General features: G+C 55.8%; 3 protein-coding genes across 4 annotated transcripts; 2 read left to right on the forward strand and 1 right to left on the reverse strand.

Annotated features, from left to right (window-relative positions):
* Positions 1 to 3,222: 3,222 nt before the first annotated feature.
* FAM110D (family with sequence similarity 110 member D) lies at positions 3,223 to 6,452 on the forward strand. Of its 2 annotated transcripts, none has more exons than XM_036352678.1 (2): positions 3,223 to 3,358; positions 5,209 to 6,452. In XM_036352678.1, exon 2 carries the CDS (start codon positions 5,302 to 5,304, stop codon positions 6,121 to 6,123), a length of 822 nt encoding a protein of 273 aa, XP_036208571.1. In that variant the 5' UTR covers positions 3,223 to 3,358; positions 5,209 to 5,301; the 3' UTR covers positions 6,124 to 6,452. The 2 variants fall into 2 exon arrangements, with proteins under 2 accessions (XP_036208571.1, XP_036208572.1); XM_036352679.1 differs by lacking the exon at positions 3,223 to 3,358 and adding an exon at positions 4,853 to 5,069.
* A 1,084-nt stretch (positions 6,453 to 7,536) lies between these two features.
* On the reverse strand, positions 7,537 to 11,541 carry CUNH1orf232 (chromosome unknown C1orf232 homolog). The gene is made up of 4 exons (XM_036351274.1): positions 11,073 to 11,541; positions 9,499 to 9,582; positions 9,290 to 9,387; positions 7,537 to 7,900 (listed from the first exon to the last, which is right to left on the reverse strand). Exons 1-4 carry the CDS (start codon positions 11,154 to 11,156, stop codon positions 7,585 to 7,587), a joined length of 582 nt encoding a protein of 193 aa, XP_036207167.1. The 5' UTR covers positions 11,157 to 11,541; the 3' UTR covers positions 7,537 to 7,584.
* Positions 11,542 to 12,819: 1,278 nt separating this feature from the next.
* ZNF593 (zinc finger protein 593) lies at positions 12,820 to 13,746 on the forward strand. Its single transcript, XM_036349658.1, has 3 exons — positions 12,820 to 13,096; positions 13,297 to 13,359; positions 13,451 to 13,746. Exons 1-3 carry the CDS (start codon positions 12,897 to 12,899, stop codon positions 13,590 to 13,592), a joined length of 405 nt encoding a protein of 134 aa, XP_036205551.1. The 5' UTR covers positions 12,820 to 12,896; the 3' UTR covers positions 13,593 to 13,746.
* The last annotated feature ends 4,161 nt before the right edge of the window (positions 13,747 to 17,907 follow it).

A 17,907-nucleotide genomic window follows, 5' to 3' on the forward strand; every position in this document is an offset into this window, starting at 1 on the left:
TTTGAAAGCTTCCCTCCTCACCCGACAGAGTAAATACCCGCGCCCCATGTCACCGCAGCACTGCTCTCACTTGAGTTGTGATCAGTCCTTCACACCTCTGCCCGCCCCACCTCCACCCCCAAGCTGGCTGAGCTCCCTGGGAACAAAACCCATCTGCTGACCCCAGGCCACAGAGCTGTATTCAAAATGATTTGTTGCCGAAACCGGTTTGGCTCAGTGGATAGAGCGTCGGCCTGCAGACTGAAAGGTCCCAGGTTCGATTCCGGTCAAGGGCATGTACCTGGGTTGTGGGCATATCCCCAGTAGGAGGTGTGCAGGAGGCAGCTGATCGATGTTTCTAACTCTCTATCTCTCTCCCTTCCTCTCTGTAAAAAATCAATAAAATATATTTTAAAAAAAACAAAAACAAAATGATTTGTTGACAGCAGCTGAGAGTGAGACTGTGGGAATAGAAAAAAAAGTTTAAAAAGATTTAGGCCAGAATTGTCCAGAAGGTGTTGGTGGAGGGCAAGAGCTAAGAGTCAGATACATCTAACATTGTTTTTAGCATTTTTTCTTTATTTAAAAATTTTTTTTATTGATTTCAGAGAGGAAGAGAGAGGGAGAGAGAGACAGAAACATCAATGATGAGAGAGATTCATTGATCAGCTGCCTCCTGCACGCCCCAGACTGGGGATTGAGCCCGCAAGCTGGGCATGTGCCCCGGCCGGGAATCGAACCATGACCTCCTAGTTCATAGGTTGACATTAACCTCTGAGCCACGCTGGCCCGGCTCATCGAACGTTTTGAGCCCCTGAAGCGCCAGGTGCTTTCCCTTCTCTGCCATTCTGCACGGAAGGAAATTCAGAGCGGTTCAGTTCTTGCTCAAGGCCACACAGGATTAGAACCAAAGGTGGGCAGAGGTGTGGATGGCAATGGCAAGGGTGGCTGACTGGTGAGCGGGTTGACACGTTTCTCCTCTGTGACAATGTGGGTCTGGGGTCTGAGCTGGATCTGAAGGGCCTCCCTGACCCACCAACCTCTCCTAGAAGGAGCCAGTTCTGACTCAGGCCTCTTCCCATGGATCCTCAGAGTGATTCGGGAATGAGCTCCAAAACAGGAAGGAAACATCTCTCAGATTTGCCCCCCCCCCTTCCCATCCCCCTCCGCCCCAGGCCCTGGCTCTAGGGCCGGAAGGAGCCACTTTAAGGATCTCCCTGGGGAACCATGACCAGAAAGACAGATGATCCGGTCACAGCCAGTGTGGCCAAGACAGGCCAGCAGGCCGCTGCAGCTCCACCTCCTTACCCCCCATCTCCGGCTCACTCTTTCAAGCCTGTCTCACCAGGAAGCCAACCAATTTGACCTTTCCACCAGGACCCATGATAGAGGGTCAGTGCGCCCTGGCATCCCGGACAGAGTGCTGTGGCCCCTCAGAGAACTCCTGAAAGACTCCTTGACCACCCTCCCCCTGGGGCTCCTGAGGGCAGAGCGGCTCTCCCCCCTCGGCCTGGAGACCCTCAGGGTTGAGTGGGTGCCTCCCCCGACCCCTGACAGAACACTCAGGCTGGGAGATGGGAGACGGGTCACTTCTAGTCACCTCATCAGACTCGGGGCTGCCCCAGGGCAGCACCTGCGTCCCCCATTCTGTCGTCCAGCATCTGCCTTTGGTCCCTGGAAAAGAGAAGAGAAAGGGGCCTCCTGCCCTTCTCCCCAACCCGGATGCTCCTTTAAGACCAAAGGGATGGGGGTGGTATCAGGAGTCAGACACACAGCCCCATCCTCCCCCTCCCTCACAGGCCAGGTTTCCTGCCATTGACAGCATCCCAGCTGGGCCCTGCCCAGCCTCCAAGCTTAACCCCTTCGTGACCAGATCTCAGGACTACTTCATCTATAAAATTAGGAGATGAAAGTACCCATTTCATTTGGTTGTTCTGAGGATTAAATGTGCTAATCATTTGTTTGAAATACACAGAATAGTGCCTAGTATTTACTGATCTCTCAATAAAAGTCAACTATTATTCCTAATTGTGTGAGCTTGGATCAGTCATTTCCCCTCTCTGAGAGGCAGTCTCTTCCGCTGTCAAATGGGAAGAATAATAAAACCTACCCGCCTAACATTGTCCTGGGGATGGACTGTGATAAAGTACATGGAAGCATTTTGTACAGTAACAACACCATATGAAACTATCATGGACAAAATAATAATAATCCTAACTAGGTAATAAAAATCTCTTACCAGGAGGTGGGCCTTCTGGTTTTCAGACCCATTATCTTACTTGACAGGCAGAGGGTGCAGTGGCAGGAGTGGATTTGGGGTTGGGCTTGGGCAAGCCTCTCCCCTCTCCGATCCAGTTTCCTTACCCTGCTGGTCACGCTGTCTAGGGTCCTTGGGAGGGACAAAGGAGATTGGAGAGCACAGGGGTGAATGTGCTTTGCAGGGGCCAGGTAGAGGAGGGCAAGCCCCTTGGCAGGGAAATTGTCTTTGAACTCTGGGCACTATAGAGTTTACCTGCGGGGGAGTGGGACGGAGCCCTCCTGGCACCAGCACTGTGGGGACTGGGCTCCTCTTCACAAGAAACCGTGCCAGCTCTAGAAGTTCCCAAGTTGGGGCAGAGGAGAAAGGAGGCCAAAGGACCTAGACTTGACCTCAAACCATCCCTTCATCTTCCTCTTCCCAGTCAATCCCCGTTGCCATCGGAGGACTTTGGGCACAGGCACCTCCAATGGGCTCCCAGGTGACCTTCACGCCAAGACTTGCTGGGACAGGCTCACCCTGAACGTCCGAAGCACCACTGCCCCACCCTCGGGCTGCAGATTGCTGGCCTCACCCATGGAGAGCAGCTTGATGCCCACACCTGGGCCAGGACAGGTCTCAGCCTGCTACTGAGCGGGAAGGCACAGTTACCAGAACGCTGCTCTGCCTTCCTATTCCAACCAAAGGATTTGCCAAGGCCCAGAGCAGGCTGACCCCACGTGAACAGCATGTCCCCACCCCAAGCCTCTGAAGGAAGCCTGGGAATCAGGAGAGCTTGCTTGGGGTCCTGGCTGTACCCCAAGCTCACTGTGCCTCCAGCCAAATCGCTTAACCTATCAGGGCCAGTGTGACCACCTATAAAATAAAGGAGCTGGGCCCGCTCCATAGGCCTCACCAACACAGACTGTGACCAGGAAGGAGTTAATGGAGGCCAGGCGCTGGGTCAGGAAGGCGAGGGTTAATCTGGGGGGGGGGGGGGTGGCGAGGGTGGAGGCTCTCTCAGCTTTTCCTGTGGAGAGTGAGGTTTGGCTGCCACCAAAGTTACTTCTAGTCCCTGCTGTCCCTCCTGCCCTCAGTCTGGACCTGCCTTCGGACCCCTGCATTCAGCCTCCCCACACAGAGGTGAGTGCATCCCGAGCCCAGTGCTCAGATGGGGGGGGGGGGGCACCCAGGGACCCAAAGGCGGGCAGCCTGGCTCCAAGCAAATGAGCACAGTTCCCCAGCCCTCATTGGGAGCAGAAGCCCTGGACAAAGTTCGGACCACTAACCCCAGGACTGGGAGAAAGTGGGCGAAGGGATGTCTGCCAGGCATCTAGGGAGGGACGTCTGCGGTTGGGCAAGGCCAGCCCCGCAGGCAGGGAAGAGGCAGTGGACGGCAGCCTATTTTGGTCCCTGTGTTTAGGGACTTTTTATAGCCTCTGCACTTGGGGCTGGGAAGAGGCGGAGGGGCTGAGGGGATGTGAGGGTATCCATGAGGTCAGATAAGTGCAATGCCCTCCTGAGACCTTGGAATCTGACCCATTGTCTGGGATAGTCCTTCGGAGCCAGGAAGAGAGGCACTGTCAGCCTCTCCTGCTTCCTGGGATCCCAGTCACCTACGGACTGATTTACTAGACACTGGCAGTGTGTATGAGTGTGTGTGTGTGTGTGTGTGTATGAGTGTGTGTGTGTGTGTGTGTGTGTGTGTGTGTGTGTGTGTGTGTGTGTGTATGAGTATGTGTGTGTGTGTGTAAAGCTGAACAAGTTGCACTGGGGTGAGTGGGGTTGGCAGGGTCTCTGCCTCATGGCTCATCACCAGGGCTCCCCTCCCCCCATCCCTGACAAGTTCTATTGCTTTGCTGCCTCCAGACTTGAGGTCCTCTAAGCCCCCAGAACTGATGTGTCCCTCTCAGCTGAATGGAGGATGGAGGGCATAAGGGGGCAGGGATGGGGTGGGGTGTGCTGAGCTGTGTGGGTGGCCCATTCTGTGGCTGCCAAGGAAACTGTCAACCTTTGATTTACAGCCCCTCCGGCCCCTTTCCCTGCAGAGGGAGGTGGAGGAGAAGGGTCATGGGGTCTCAGGATGAGGAGGAGGCAGGGACCCTGAGGGCAGGTTTCTAGGAGTGCAGGTTTGGGGAAGAATCAATGGCAGGAACATTTTAAATGAGGCAAGGGGCCCATCTCTAAGGGAAATTGCTTGGTTGTATATCAGCGGGAATACAAGAAAGAAAAAAAGGGATGTTCTGACAGGCAAGTGAGAGATCCAATCTGAACCAGTTCTGGAATGCAAGGCAAGAGACCTAGTTCCAGTCCGAGGCCCTCGTTCTCAGTAAGCCCTGAGCAAGCCCCCTCCTCCCTGGGCCAGGGTCACATTCTACAGAATGGAAATGCAGAGGTAGGTAAGGTGATATTTACTGTTGGGCATGCTGGGATTCCCTTGGCAGGAGCACAGAGTGGGTGGGTAGCAGGCAGCCAGCTGACATGACCTGGTGACCACCGCCCTCTCCTTCTCAATGGCCCTCCTGGGCCTGGGCAGGGCAGTTGGCCGCAATTACGGGAGACTCCTACACTGTGGTTATATCCCTGACCTCTGTGCTTGGGGGTGGGAAGGGTGGGCCCCCCTGGAGCCAGCCTATGGCTGCGAAGCGTCCTTGTCTTGGACTCCAAGTTGCTGGTTTGGGAAGAGGTATTTTTTCCGGTCGAGGCCACTTTCGGGAATTGGGCCGGGACCGGCCCCATTTCCTTTCCCAAGTGTCCTGCTTGCTGATGCCTGCTTGGCATGGTCCTGTGCCCAGATCGGGGCAACCTCCATGTGGCATAGGGAGCCCCTGCCCCATGTCTTTGAGGAATGGAGGTAAGGGACAGCCAGAGCCTCTGCCCCCTAGACAGGGCACCGGGGCCTTGGATGGGGGAGGAGTGACTGGCTGATCCTATTCCCAGGAATGCCTGCAGGAATATCTACTCTCCCCCTGACCATTCCTCTTTCCCTGCAGGTCCCAGGAAGCCCCAGCCAGCTGCTCTCAGCAACTCACTAGCTGCCTAACTGCGGTGGCTTATGGGGCACTGTCCCGCCCAGCTCTGCTAAGATGCTCCTAGCCTCTCCCTCCACCCCATCCAGGGCACGGACCCCCAGCGCGGTGGAGAGGCTGGAGGCCGACAAAGCTAAGTATGTCAAGACGCACCAGGTGATAGCGCGACGCCAGGAGCCCGCCCTGCGCGGGGGTCCGGGGCCGCTCATGCCGCACCCCTGCAATGAGCTGGGGGCCCCTGCATCTCCCAGGACGCCCAGGCCGGCCCGCCGGGGTAGCGGCAGGCGGCTGCCAAGGCCGGACTCCCTCATCTTCTACCGCCAGAAGCGGGACTGCAAGGCTTTGGTGAACAAAGAGAACGCCAAGGGCCAGGGGCTGGTGCGACGCCTCTTCCTGGGCACCCCCCGAGACGCCTCCTCGAGCAGCCCGGGCCCAACGGAGCGACCTGCGGCTACAGGAGGTTGGACCGCACCCCAAGAGGCCCCGGAAGCGGCGGGCAAGCGGGCGCTGTGCCCCACGTGCTCGCTGCCCCTGTCGGAAAAGGAGCGCTTCTTCAACTACTGCGGCCTGGAACGCGCGCTGGTGGAGGTGCTGGGTGCCGAGCGCTTCTCTCCGCAGAGCTGGGGCGCGGACGCCAGCCCCCAGCCCGGAACGTCGCCGCCGCCTGGCTCCGGGGACACCAGCGACTGGACATCCAGCGATGGTGGCGCGGATCGCTCAGATCACGCAGGCGGCGGCGGCGGCGGCGACTCGGAGGCAGCGGGATCGGCGCGGGACGGGCGCCCCCCGGTGTCGGTGGTGGAGCGCAACGCGCGCGTCATCCAGTGGTTGTACGGCTGCCAGCGCGCCCGCAGCCCGCCGCGCGAGTCTGCAGTGTGACCGCGGCCGCTCGGGAGCGGGCTCCCGAGGAGTCTGGTATCTGGGGAAGGGCAGGGGGTGAGCGCTGGGCTGGACCCGGGCGCGGGCAGGGACGCCCTGCCTCTGGCGCGCAGGTGGCCTTTTGGCGAGCCCCTCCTCCCCGCTCTGGATCTTGGCTTCCCCAAGGAACCGTGGGGGGCGTGGGACGAGATGATTCCTAAGGCCCTTCCCAGTGCGGACGGCGGAGGCGGAGGAGGCCTCCGCGTGGCCCCGGTGGAGGCCGGGTCTGGGGAATGAGATTGGGCTGAGAATTCAGGGAACCTGCTGAATAAAGGCAAAACGTTAAGCGAGTCGTGAGATCGATGTTCAGGAAGGGGGCGGCGCGGGTTTGCGGGTGTGTTTTGCGAGGGTTTTGGAGTATGGGTGCAAGGCTGACTGTGTGACTCTCCCTGGGCGAGCACTTTCCCTCTCTGGACTGCAGGTGCACCCCTCGGTGATCATAATATTTTTGAAGTAGTTGTAAAGCTCATGGCAATGTTCCCCGCACATAGAAGCGCTCAATGAAGGCAAGCTGCTATAACCACTACCGAATTAGTACCTACTCACACTACTCATTTCCTCCACGACCCCCAGGTCGGTCCACACTACTGCGGGGGAGAAAGAATAGAGAGTTTAGGGGGTTTCTGGGGAGGGCCTGCTTTAGAAATCTGGGGGCCACCCGTGCCTGAAAGGTCCCCATTCCTGGAGTTTTACTGCCTGCTTTTGGTTGCAAGGTATGAAGGGCTGGAGCCGAATTGAGGATAATAAAGGCAAGGACCCTCCAAACAAGGATTTTGCCAACCTGCAGCCTCACATCCTGCCCTTTCCCTCAAAGACCACCAGGTCACCTGTCTTCCTCACACGTTTGCATCTTTAAGTCTTGGTTCACGGTCCGCCCTTTGCCTGGGTTACCCTTCCCTTTCTCTCCACTCATCCTTCTAAGATTGGATATGTTCATTCTCCCTCAGGAATTCCTGAGCTCTCCAGTCGGCCTCACCTCTGAGCTCCCAAGTACAGCCTTGTATTTTGAGCCTCGATTTGTCACCTTGTGTGGGACCCGCTGATAGTCTGACTTCTCTTGTTAGTCTGTGGCCTCCTAGTACAAGGACAAAGCACATAGTAGGACCACAGACAACGTTTGCCAAATTAGAGGAGGCTGGGCAGAGCGATGGAGCCTGTCCTCAGGGGTTCCCCAGCTTCTTGGAAAGTTGTACCCTAACTCTAACACAATCTATCCTGATACCCTGGCTGTCCCTGGTCATTTTCTCCCAGTATGTTTGTGGGATAAGGAAGAATTCCTCCAGCCGGACCCCCACCCTGAGGCTGCCCACCAAAAAGCAGCCTTCCCGACTGTCCAGACAAAAAAACACGCGGTGAAACGGGCTGTGGGACCAGGGTTTTTATGTTGGAAAGGAGGCGTGGGCGCCCAGTTCGGCCGTCCGGCTAGTCACCTTTGGGCGCAGCCTTCGCCCTCATCTCGGCCAGTTTGTGGGTCAGGAAGCCCCACTTGAAGTCGGCCGCCGCGTCGGTCCCCCGCGGTTCGGGTTGCTCCGCGGCCTCCTCCGTGGCCTCCTCCCCGGCTTCGGGGTCCCGCTCCGGGGCGGGCTCGGCGCCGCGCAGCATGGACGCCGCCGCCGCCTGCTGCTGCTGCCACCTGCTGGCGAACGCGTCCCAGAACCCGAGCCCCCGGGGCTGGGGCTCCGCCGCCGCCTCCGCCGCCGCCGCCGCCGCCCGCGCGGAGGCCTGCGCCGCCAGCGGGCTGCGAGAGAGCGACGGATCAGAGGGTCAGAGGCGGGGCTGGAGGCCCGGCGGGGGGCGAAGAAGAGGAGGCGGGTCAGGCACCGCCGACGGAGCCAGGGGAGCCCGGGGATTTCTGCGGACTTGGGGGGCGGAGGGGCGGAAGACACGGGGCAGGTCAGGATGTGGAGGCAGGGGGAGGGCTCAGACGTGCGGGGGAGCGGGGCTGGGTGGGACAGGGTGTAGGGATTAGGAAAGTGACTTGGGGCGAGGCCAGCGTAGGAAAGCCGGAGAGAGGCGCCAGGTCCGGGAGGATGGGGACGGTGCCCTGCGAAAGGGCAGGACCAAGGATTCCAGCGAGTGGCTCGGGACCGGGAAGGGCGAGATCCCGGGAAAGGAACGGGTTCAGGAGGCGGTGGTCAGGAAAGCCGGGGGGGGGGGGGGGGGTCCTGGGAAAGAAGCGGGGTGGGGACTGGGGTCCGGTTCTGGGATGGGAGTCAAGGGCGACCAGAAAAATGAGGGGACACGGGAGAAGGACGGGTGGAGAGGCCCCTAGGGAAGGAGAAAGGTCTAAATCAGAGGCTCAGGGGAGGGGGGACTTTGGAGGTAGCCGGGAAATGTGGGGGAAGAGCAATCGAGGAGCGGTGGTGCGGCTTGAGGTGGGATCTCAGGTCTGAGGGGAGCCCCTACCAGAGCTGGGAAGCAGAGGAGGTAAGTGTGGGGACAAGAGAGGGGTGGGCCAGGGGCCCTAGCGGAGAAAGGAATATGGGAGTGTCAAAGAGAGGGGGGGAATGGGACTGGGCTGGAGGAAGGGGCAGAGATGGAGGGTGTGCCCGAGATAGAGCTAGGAGGAAGACTGAGGCCCTGGGTCCTGCCCCCTAACCCGCCGGCATCCTAGATCTACAAGGCTGGCTGCTAAACTAGTGTGCCCCAGATCCTTTCCACTTGCTGAAATCTAGATCCCAGGCCTCAGCCCACACCTATTGAAGCAGAATCTTTGAAGAGTCTGGGAAATGGTGTTTGTCATAAGTACCCTGGGAGGATGAGTTTAGACCCGTATTTGGGAATCACTGGTCTGGATCACCCTCTGTTCCAAACATCCAAAGGTTCTCTGCTCAGCTCCCTGATTCTAGGGAGAGGACCCCTCCCACGTGGATGGAGAGAGAGCACCCATAATACCTTCTAGCACCTCAATCCCAACATTTGGTAAATTCCTCCTGTAATCTACCCTAATCTCCCAGATATGCTGATTTGGCCTCTTTCCTGCTAAGAGAAACAGAAAGAGCAGAGGCTGGCCCATCCCAACCCTCCGTGGCCAGAAAGACAAACTGACCATATGGAAAGGCCGTGGACAAGGCGACCCCAGGCCCATCCCTGAGCCTCCCCCTCCCCCTCACACACACACACATACTGGTCAGCACAGGACTCTGGTGGCAGCAGCTTATCTTCATCTTCTTTGTTAAACAGAGATGACATTGTCAGCCAACCTTTCACTCCGACTCCCTGAACCTGGGAGGAAGGGCCTGGGAGTCATTGAGGGGCCACAGCACCACCTCCCAGGACTCCACAGCAGCCTCTTGCAGGCTCCCCAGGGCCGGGTTGGAAGGAGGGAGAACTCACCTGGCGGACCAGCTGTGACATGGGGTTGAAGGCCTCTGAGGTCGGTTCTGCTGTCTCAGACTCCACTAAAGCTGGGTTCTCCCTCTGAGACACAAGACCCCCCACCCAGCATGAGAGAGGCCCCAAAGGCATAGGAACTCCCTCCCCCACTGCTAGCCTGGTACACACAGACCAGGCACCCCAAATTCCACAGAACTAAACATACACCTAGTCTTCTCACACCCTTCCCAGATGCATAAACGTATTCCTCTAAACCAGTGGTCGGCAAACTATGGCTCACGAGCCACTTGCGGCTCTTTGGCTCCTTGAGTGTGGCTCTTCCACAAAATACCACGTGCGGGCGCGCATGTACAGTGCGATTGAAACTTCGTGGCCCATGCACAGAAGTCGGTATTTTGTGGAAGAGCCACACTCAAGGGGCCCAAGAGCCGCATGTGGCTTGCGAGCCGCAGTTTGCAGGCCACTGCTCTAAACAAAGCTACCAGTCACATACATTACCTGTACAGAAAAATTCCTCCACAAACACATATGTGCCCACCTACAGACACGTCCATATATACCCAAAAAACATGTGGACATGGGCATGCACACTGATGTAGACACACCTGTGCAGGAGCATGCCTCCACATGGCTATAGCTCTTCCCCTCTACATGGCTATGTGCACTTGAGGCACTTATACAAGGGCACATACACAGTTATACCATTCACATTTGTGCACCTGTATAACTGCAGACAGCTGCACAGAGGCCCACCCACAGCACACATACCTTTCCACCCATCCCCAGACACCAAGATATAGATGTACACACAACACACACAAACAGAACACCTGCCAAACCTGCACAGAGCTAGGCAGGCATAGACTTCTGCCCAAATGTACACATCTGAAAATACCTATACCTAGTTCACACCTGCACATACACCTTCCCTGGGGATACCACACAGACACCAATCCTGACACTGACCCACAAATACTTCCACACATGCCCAGCCCTGTCTAGACATTCACTAATTCACATACACACATACCACAGACCGTGTTCCTGGCCCTGCCATGTCTATTTGTGCAATTGCCACTTATCACAGCCGCTAGATGTAAGACTGTTTCAGAGCCTTTTCAGTTTGTTTGTTTTTTTAACGTCAGGATAAACATGGTCCAAGTGTGGCTCTGATCTGATGCTGTCAGTGACCCTCAGAATAAAAGTGTCACTGTTCCTACCTCCGGTACCAGGGGGCTCCACTTCTGTTCCGCTCTGCCCAGTAGTAAGTAAGCTGAGTGTACCTGTGTGGCCACTGCACACTGGACCTAGAAGGATCTTCTCCCTGTGGCAATCCTGGAGACCCATGGATATGGTGACCGCTCCCCCAAGGTCCCCCAAGTCTTTTCTTCTTGAACCTCCTGTCTTTCTGACCCTGTGCCATGCCATTGTCATCCTTCAGTGGGCTGATGACTTCTGCACAAATGTACCCCGCCCTCTCATTCTCTCTAGCCTGCCCCTTGCCCTTCTCTGTACCTTTCACTCCTGCTTCCCCTCTGCCCCTGCCCCACCCAGCAAACATGGATGGTACTCACCTCCTCTGCCAGATCCTCCTCAGGTTCCCCACTCAGGGTCTGTAGCACTTTGGATTTGTAGGTTTTCCAGAAGGCCTGGCTCATAGCTGCAGGGGAAACGGGCCTGGTGCCCAGGTACAGGAGGCAGTGGCTCAGAGGGCATCCAGTGGGTCTGGCTTAGGAACTTGGTGAGACCGAGAGCCTGTCCCAGGGATCTGGTGACTTCATTAAAGATGCACCAGCTTCCCCAGCTGGCACGGTGCCCGGCAAGTGAACAGATCCAAAGGAGTCTAGGGTGGGGGTGGGACAGAGCGGGCTTCTGCCACCTCGGCCCCTTGCCGTGACCCACATTGGCCAAGAATAATAGCGACATCTCTCCCCACAGAGGCCTCCTTCCCAGGAGTACTTGAATTTGATCTCTTGGAATGGCTCCAGAAAAGTCCTCTTCCTTTCACAAAGTCCATTTCCAAAGTCCTTGTCCCCCGGACCCACATTGGCGCCCCGGTGACTATAGCCATAACTGCTGCCCTCAGCAGGGCCCTGCCCTCTGTCCCCACTTAGCCTCTGTGAATTGGAGTGGGAAGGTCCCAAGTCCCCCAGTCAGTGCCCTGGGCTTACATTTCACTGCTTTGTCTGGGCTGGAAACTGATTCCTCTCCCCAGGGATGCACGTGCCTGTCTCCCTGTTTCCTGGCAACAGGTTCCAAAGAGCTGGAGCCCCTGAATTATTGCTGAGCTCCTCTGGTCGGCCTGGAAGGCATCAGGCCCAGGTGAGTGGGAAAAGGCTTCTCGGCCCTCTCCCTATTCTGAGCACACAACACCTAGGCTGTATCTCTCTCTGCCTTTGTTGCCAGCCCACACAGGGCAGTCCAGGGCTCAGAGATGGGAGGCCCGCCTGTGAGCACCTCTTCTTGTGGAAGGAGCTGATCGCTCTTAAGTCTGACACTGCGTGAGCACTGTGATCTCTGGGGAGGAACCCCCCTTCCAGTCTCCCATGTGGATTTGTCTGGGGTGGGGGTGGGGGGTGGATAAGGAATGGACACCGGAGGCAGTAACTGAGGAGCAGTGAGAGGGGCAAGGATTTGTCAGGGAATGGAGGTATCTCGGGAAGCCTTATGGGGACCAGAATCCCAAACTTATTCAATTTATTCACATCACAGATATTTTTCAGTGCCTCCCGGAGATATTTAAAACATGCCCATCCGCCCTAACCGGTTTGGCTCAGTGGATAGAGCCTCGGCCTGCGGACTGAAAGGTCCCAGGTTCGATTCCGGCCAAGGGAATGTATCTTGGTTGCGGGCACATGGGGGGGGGGGGGGGGGAGTGGTGCAGGAGGCAGCTGATCGATGTTTCTCTCTCATAGATATTTCTGACTCTCTGTCCCTCTCCTTTCCTCTCTGTGAAAAATCAATAAAATATATTTTAAAAAACCAAAAACAAAACATGCCCATCCTCCACCGCGGAGTCTAAGATGTGGGAACCAGGGAGGAGAGACGGGGCCAGAGGATAGCGCTGAGAGGTGGTGCAAGGAGGGGTAGGCAGGGCAGCGGGACGCCCAGGAACCCCCCAAGGGCATGCACCACCCCACCCCTCTCCAGCGGCACCCGCCAGGCCTCCTGCGCCCTCTGGTTGGGACACTCCCTTGGCCTCTGCCCCGGGCTCCGTCACTGACACACTTGGCCGCCTGGGGTCGCTCAAGGAGCGGTCCGCGCCAGTGACGTCATCAGCGGCAGTCCGTCCGAGCCGGCCCGCCCCGGGCGTCATGTGACGTCATTTAGAGTCCGGAAGCGCGCGCGCACGTGAGCTTCCTCCTCGGCGCCGGCCTCGGGCTCCGCTGCCGCCGGCCATGGGTCGCTCCCGCCGGACGGGCGCGCACCGGGCGCACTCCCTGGCCCGCCAGATGAAGGCGAAGCGGCGGCGGCCGGACCTGGATGAGATCCACCGCGAGCTGCGGCCCCAGGTTCTCCCACGGCCCCGGCCGGACGCGGGTGCCCAGCCAGACCCGGACCTGCCGGGGGGCGGCCTGCATCGCTGCCTGGCCTGCTCGTAAGTCCCGCGGGCCTCCTCGGGAGGAGTAGGGTCCGTGCTCTGGGCCGGGGCTGTGGGGTCCGGTCCCCCCCGGGCGCGCGGGGTCTGCGGGCCTCCTGTCCCTTCCGACTCGAAGTGAATGGGCGGTGGTCAGGGAGTTAGACGTCCCCGAGAGACATCCGGTACCTGCTCACCCTCCTTTACCCGCACCCCTGTAGGAGGTACTTCATCGACTCCGCCAACCTGAAGACCCACCTCCGATCCAAAGACCACAAGAAAAGGTATGGAGGAGTAAGGCGGGGGCCGAGGATGGGTGTCTGGTTGACAGGGCGCCCATCTGGCAGCTCCCACCTCCTTTTTCCTCTCCCCCAGGCTAAAGCAGCTGAGCGTGGAGCCCTACACTCAGGAAGAGGCCGAGAGGGCAGCGGGTATGGGCTCCTATGTGCCCCCCCAGCGGCTGGCAGTGCCCACCGAAGTATCCACTGAGGTCCCTGAGATGGACACATCTACCTGACATGGCCTGCAGGTGCGGGGCAGAGCCGCCGCCCATGGACGGTGACGCAGGGCTAGGCCTGGAGAGACTGGGCCATCCTTTTTTGGCCCTGAGTTTGCAAGTGGATGGCGTCTTCTGGGTGCCCTCCGCTCAAATAAAGGAACTGGATAAAGAGTGCCTGCTTCTGACTCCCTAGCCTCCAGGCCTCCCCCGAACTCCTGCCCTTAAGGATTTCTCTGCCACTCTTGTGTGCCGGAGTCAGGGTGTCTGTTCCCTACTTGGTCCAGCTGTGGAACCTGCATCCTTGCCTGGAGCCACCAGGCAGAGCCCAGGTACAGTGGGGGGAGTGTGGGGGGTGGGGGGCGTGTAGAATCAGGTTTATACGGCTCTGCTTCCAACGACGGCAGAAATGAAGTGGGACCCCAAGATTGCAGTCCCTGCTGAGTTGCCTACTGCCGGGGCCCAGGCGACAGGCTGCCCACTTTGTCATGGGGCGGTGGCTGTTGTCCCACCATCTTCCAGACAGCATAGCAGGAGCCACCCAGTCCAAGGACAGCCAGCAGTGTAGCCACAACCCCAGCCAGCGGACTTCGGGGCTCTGCCTTCAGCTCCCCGGCTACCTGCATCTGGGGATGTACAGAGGGTCCACCTGAAGGGTCAGTTGAGCCTTCTAGGAAGGGAAGGGGCTGAGGAGGCACAGCTGGGTGAAGGAGAGATGGCCGCCATTGCTGCCCCAGGAAGAGTCCACCCTAGTTCCTCTCGCTTCAGTGCCCATCTGGGTCCTGGCTGCTCAGGCGGCAGGAAACGTGACAACATTCCCTGGCTGTTGGGGCCCACAACCCAGTCACAATATGGGGAGGGAGGGGTCGGTTCCAGAAACCATGAGTTAGAGGTACTTACCTGTAGCACCCGGAAGTAGCCAGGGGTCAGGCGTCGCAGTCGCATGGTGGGTGCCACTCGTCTCCCTGGCAGCCTGCGGGGTGTAAGCAGAAATGAGGACCAGTGGCACTCTTGGTATGAAGAAGTGGAAATATGAGGGCAGAGAGGTTCCTGACTTCTCATAGCCATGGCCTCAGAAGATGCTCACCAGAGTCTGCCCTCCCAGGTCTGTCAGGGTGTGGGGCAGCTGGACCTTTAAATCTGGTCCCTTCCCCCGCCTGCCTGCCTGCCCTGCCAGCCTTAGGAGCAGCTGTCAGGAGAGATCAGCATCAGGCCTGAGCAGCACCTCCCCCACCCACCGGGTGTGCAGGCTGGGTAGGCGGGAGAGGCCTTGCCTGACAGCGCTCAGGCATCTTAGGCCTAAACCAGGTACTGGGAGGACCTCTGCAGCCCTGGTCCTGGCCCTTGCCTACCCCAGATGATTGGATGTCACCTGTCAGCTCTCAGCAAAGGTGGGAAAGGGCACCTTACCCCCCGTCACAACAGTGACTCTTCCATTTCGTTTGGGTTAGATCAGCCACACCTTGGGAGAGGGCACACGTCACCCCTTTCCCCAAGATGGAGTTCCTGCAAGGACTTTTCTACCCTCAGCTTGAAAATAAAAGATTTGTATATACTGATTTAAAAAGCTATTATTTTTTAGCACATTATAGAAAGCAGTATTCTAAGTAGTTTGCATATATTATTTGGCATTAATTATCTCAGAAAATGAAAAAGGCTTATTTACAAAATAGTATATAGATTGATTATCTACATATATAGAGAAGGGAAGAACACCCAGCAAATTTAACAGTGGCCCCCACTGTGTAATGGGCTAAGGATATGCTGGGGAAAAGGTTCTCCTTTTACTTCATGACCTACTGTTATGTAATGACCTTTGAAATTTTTACAGCAAGTGTGTAGAAAGAACGTTTGTTAAACTCATAAACTAACTTCAAAATAGAAGCTGCTGCCCTAGCTGGTTTGGCTCAGTGGATGGAGCGTTGGCCTATGGACTGAAGGATCCCAGGCTTGATTCTGGTCAAGGGCACATGCCCAGGTTTCGGGCTTGATCCCCAGTAGGGGATATGCAGGAGGCATCCAATCAAAGATTCTTTTTTTTTTTTTTTTTTTTTTTAAATTTTATTGATTTTTTACAGAGAGGAAGGGAGAGAGATAGAGAGCTAGAAACATCGATGAGAGAGAAACATCGATCAGCTGCCTCCTGCACACCCCCTACTGGGGATGTGCCCGCAACCCAGGCACATGCCCCTGACCGGAATCGAACCTGGGACCCTTCAGTCCGCAGGCCGACGCTCTATCCACTGAGCCAAACCGGTTTCGGCCCAATCAAAGATTCTTATCATTGATGTTTCTATCTCTCTTTCCCTCCCCCTTCCTCTCCGAAATCAATCGTGTGTGTGTGTGTGTGTGTATATATATACTTATTTTTTTAAAAAACTGCCCTTTATTATGCCCCTAACTGTCTACTCCTGCCAGGTGCTAGGGGCACAGAGTATAGACACTATTGTGATTATTAGGCCCCCAGTACTTCTAGGAGAATATGTGGATACAAGTGGTGAGTTCTTGTCTGTTTCTCCCCTACAGGATTGTGAGTTCAGGGAGGGCAGAGGCTGGCTGGCTTCTCACTTCTATGTCTTTTGCTATCTCAGGGTAGGTGTTTGATAACATCAGGATGGTGGAGATGGGTCTGTTTATTGGGCTTTCCCAGACTGCCATAGGGAGACTATTGTAGGAAGAAAGAGGGGGAAAACGCAACATTAAAGTGGGACTCGGCATGGAGGAGGGTTGGAGGGGACACATAGTGCAGGGTGTGAGAATGTGAATTGAAGGACAAAGTCAGAGAGGTGAGGGCCATGTTGCAAATCTGAAGCCTACTGGTTCACAAATGAGGGAGCTAGACCTGCGGGGACCTCATGAGATGGGTGTAGAGGACTGTTATTGAACCCATTTTCAGAAGCGGAAACTGATCCTGTGAAGGAAGCAATTGACTGGTCTGTACTTGTGTTTGATGCCACATATGAAGATGGGATGGGATCAGAAGAGCTGCCCAAGTTCCAGAGAACTCCATTTGTATGTGAAATTATTACATGGCCCTGACTGGTTTGGCTCAGTGGATAGTGTCGGCCTCTGGACTGAAGGGTCCCGGGTTCGATTCTGCTCAAGGGCACATGCCTGGGTTGCAGGCTCAATCCCCAGTCGGGGGCGGGCAGGAGGCAGCTGATCAACGATTCTCTCTCGTCATTGATGTTTCTGTCTCTCTCTCCCTCTCCCTTCCTCTCTGAAATCAATAAAAATATATTTTTAAAAAATTATTAAATGATGGCAATGAACACACACAGACTACATGGACCAAATTCAGACTTAAGGTCTTGTTAACAGGCAAAATAGTAATAGGCTTTGAAGGCTGGGTTGTGGGGCACTGGTAGAGATTTCAATTAGGTGGCACAATCAAAGGGGTAGGCTCTAAGAAGGCCTCCTCGTAAAATTAAAGCTCTACTTCAGTGGTTCTCAACCTTCGTAATGCCGCAACCCTTTAATACAGTTCCTCATGTTGTGGTGACCCCCAATTTCATTGTTCCAAATTGAACATAATTAAAGCATAGTGACTAATCACAAAAACAATATGTAATTATATATGTGTTTTCCGATGGTCTTAGGCGACCCCTGTGAAAGGGTCGTTCAGCCCTCAAAGGGGTCGGGACTCACAGGTTGAGAACCACTGCTCTACTTCATGTTACAGATTTCAAAATACTTAAAGAACCCCTCACAGCACTAAGACCTAGGTGTCCCCCTTTTAGAGAAGAAGAAACAAGTTCAGAGATGGGTAGAGTGGAACTGATTCTGATTCCAAAGTCCTGGGAGTCTCTGGCTGGCTGTGCTGGTAAAGGTAACTGCAAACATTTAGTACGTTTCAGATGTTGTTCTAAGAGGAAGGCTCTTAACCTGGGCTTCAGAATCCAGGGATCCCAGAAACTCGGAGAGAAAAAAAATATATATTTATTTTCACTAACATCTAATCAAAATTTGGCATTTCCTTCCATATGGATTAAAGTGTTAGCAGTATCTGTAGCTTTGTCACCAATAGAAATCACATATATTTTTATATTGAATTGTAGTTATTGGAAGTATCTCAAAATATTTATGCTCATAACTACTTCAAAATCATGATAGTTACCCTGGCTGGTGTGGCTCTGTTGGTTGGGCGTCATTCCATGCACACTGAAAGGTTGCCAGTTTGATTCCTGGTCAGGGCACATGGCTGGATTTTGGACTCAAACCCTGATAGGAGGGTATGCAGGAGGCAGCCAGTCAATGTTTCATTCTCACATCGGTGTTTCTCTCTCTAAAAAAAATCAATAAAAATATATTTTAAATCATGATAGTTATTAACCCA

This window comes from Myotis myotis, unplaced genomic scaffold (assembly GCF_014108235.1).
Source record: "Myotis myotis isolate mMyoMyo1 unplaced genomic scaffold, mMyoMyo1.p scaffold_m19_p_2, whole genome shotgun sequence".
NCBI lineage: Eukaryota > Metazoa > Chordata > Mammalia > Chiroptera > Vespertilionidae > Myotis > Myotis myotis.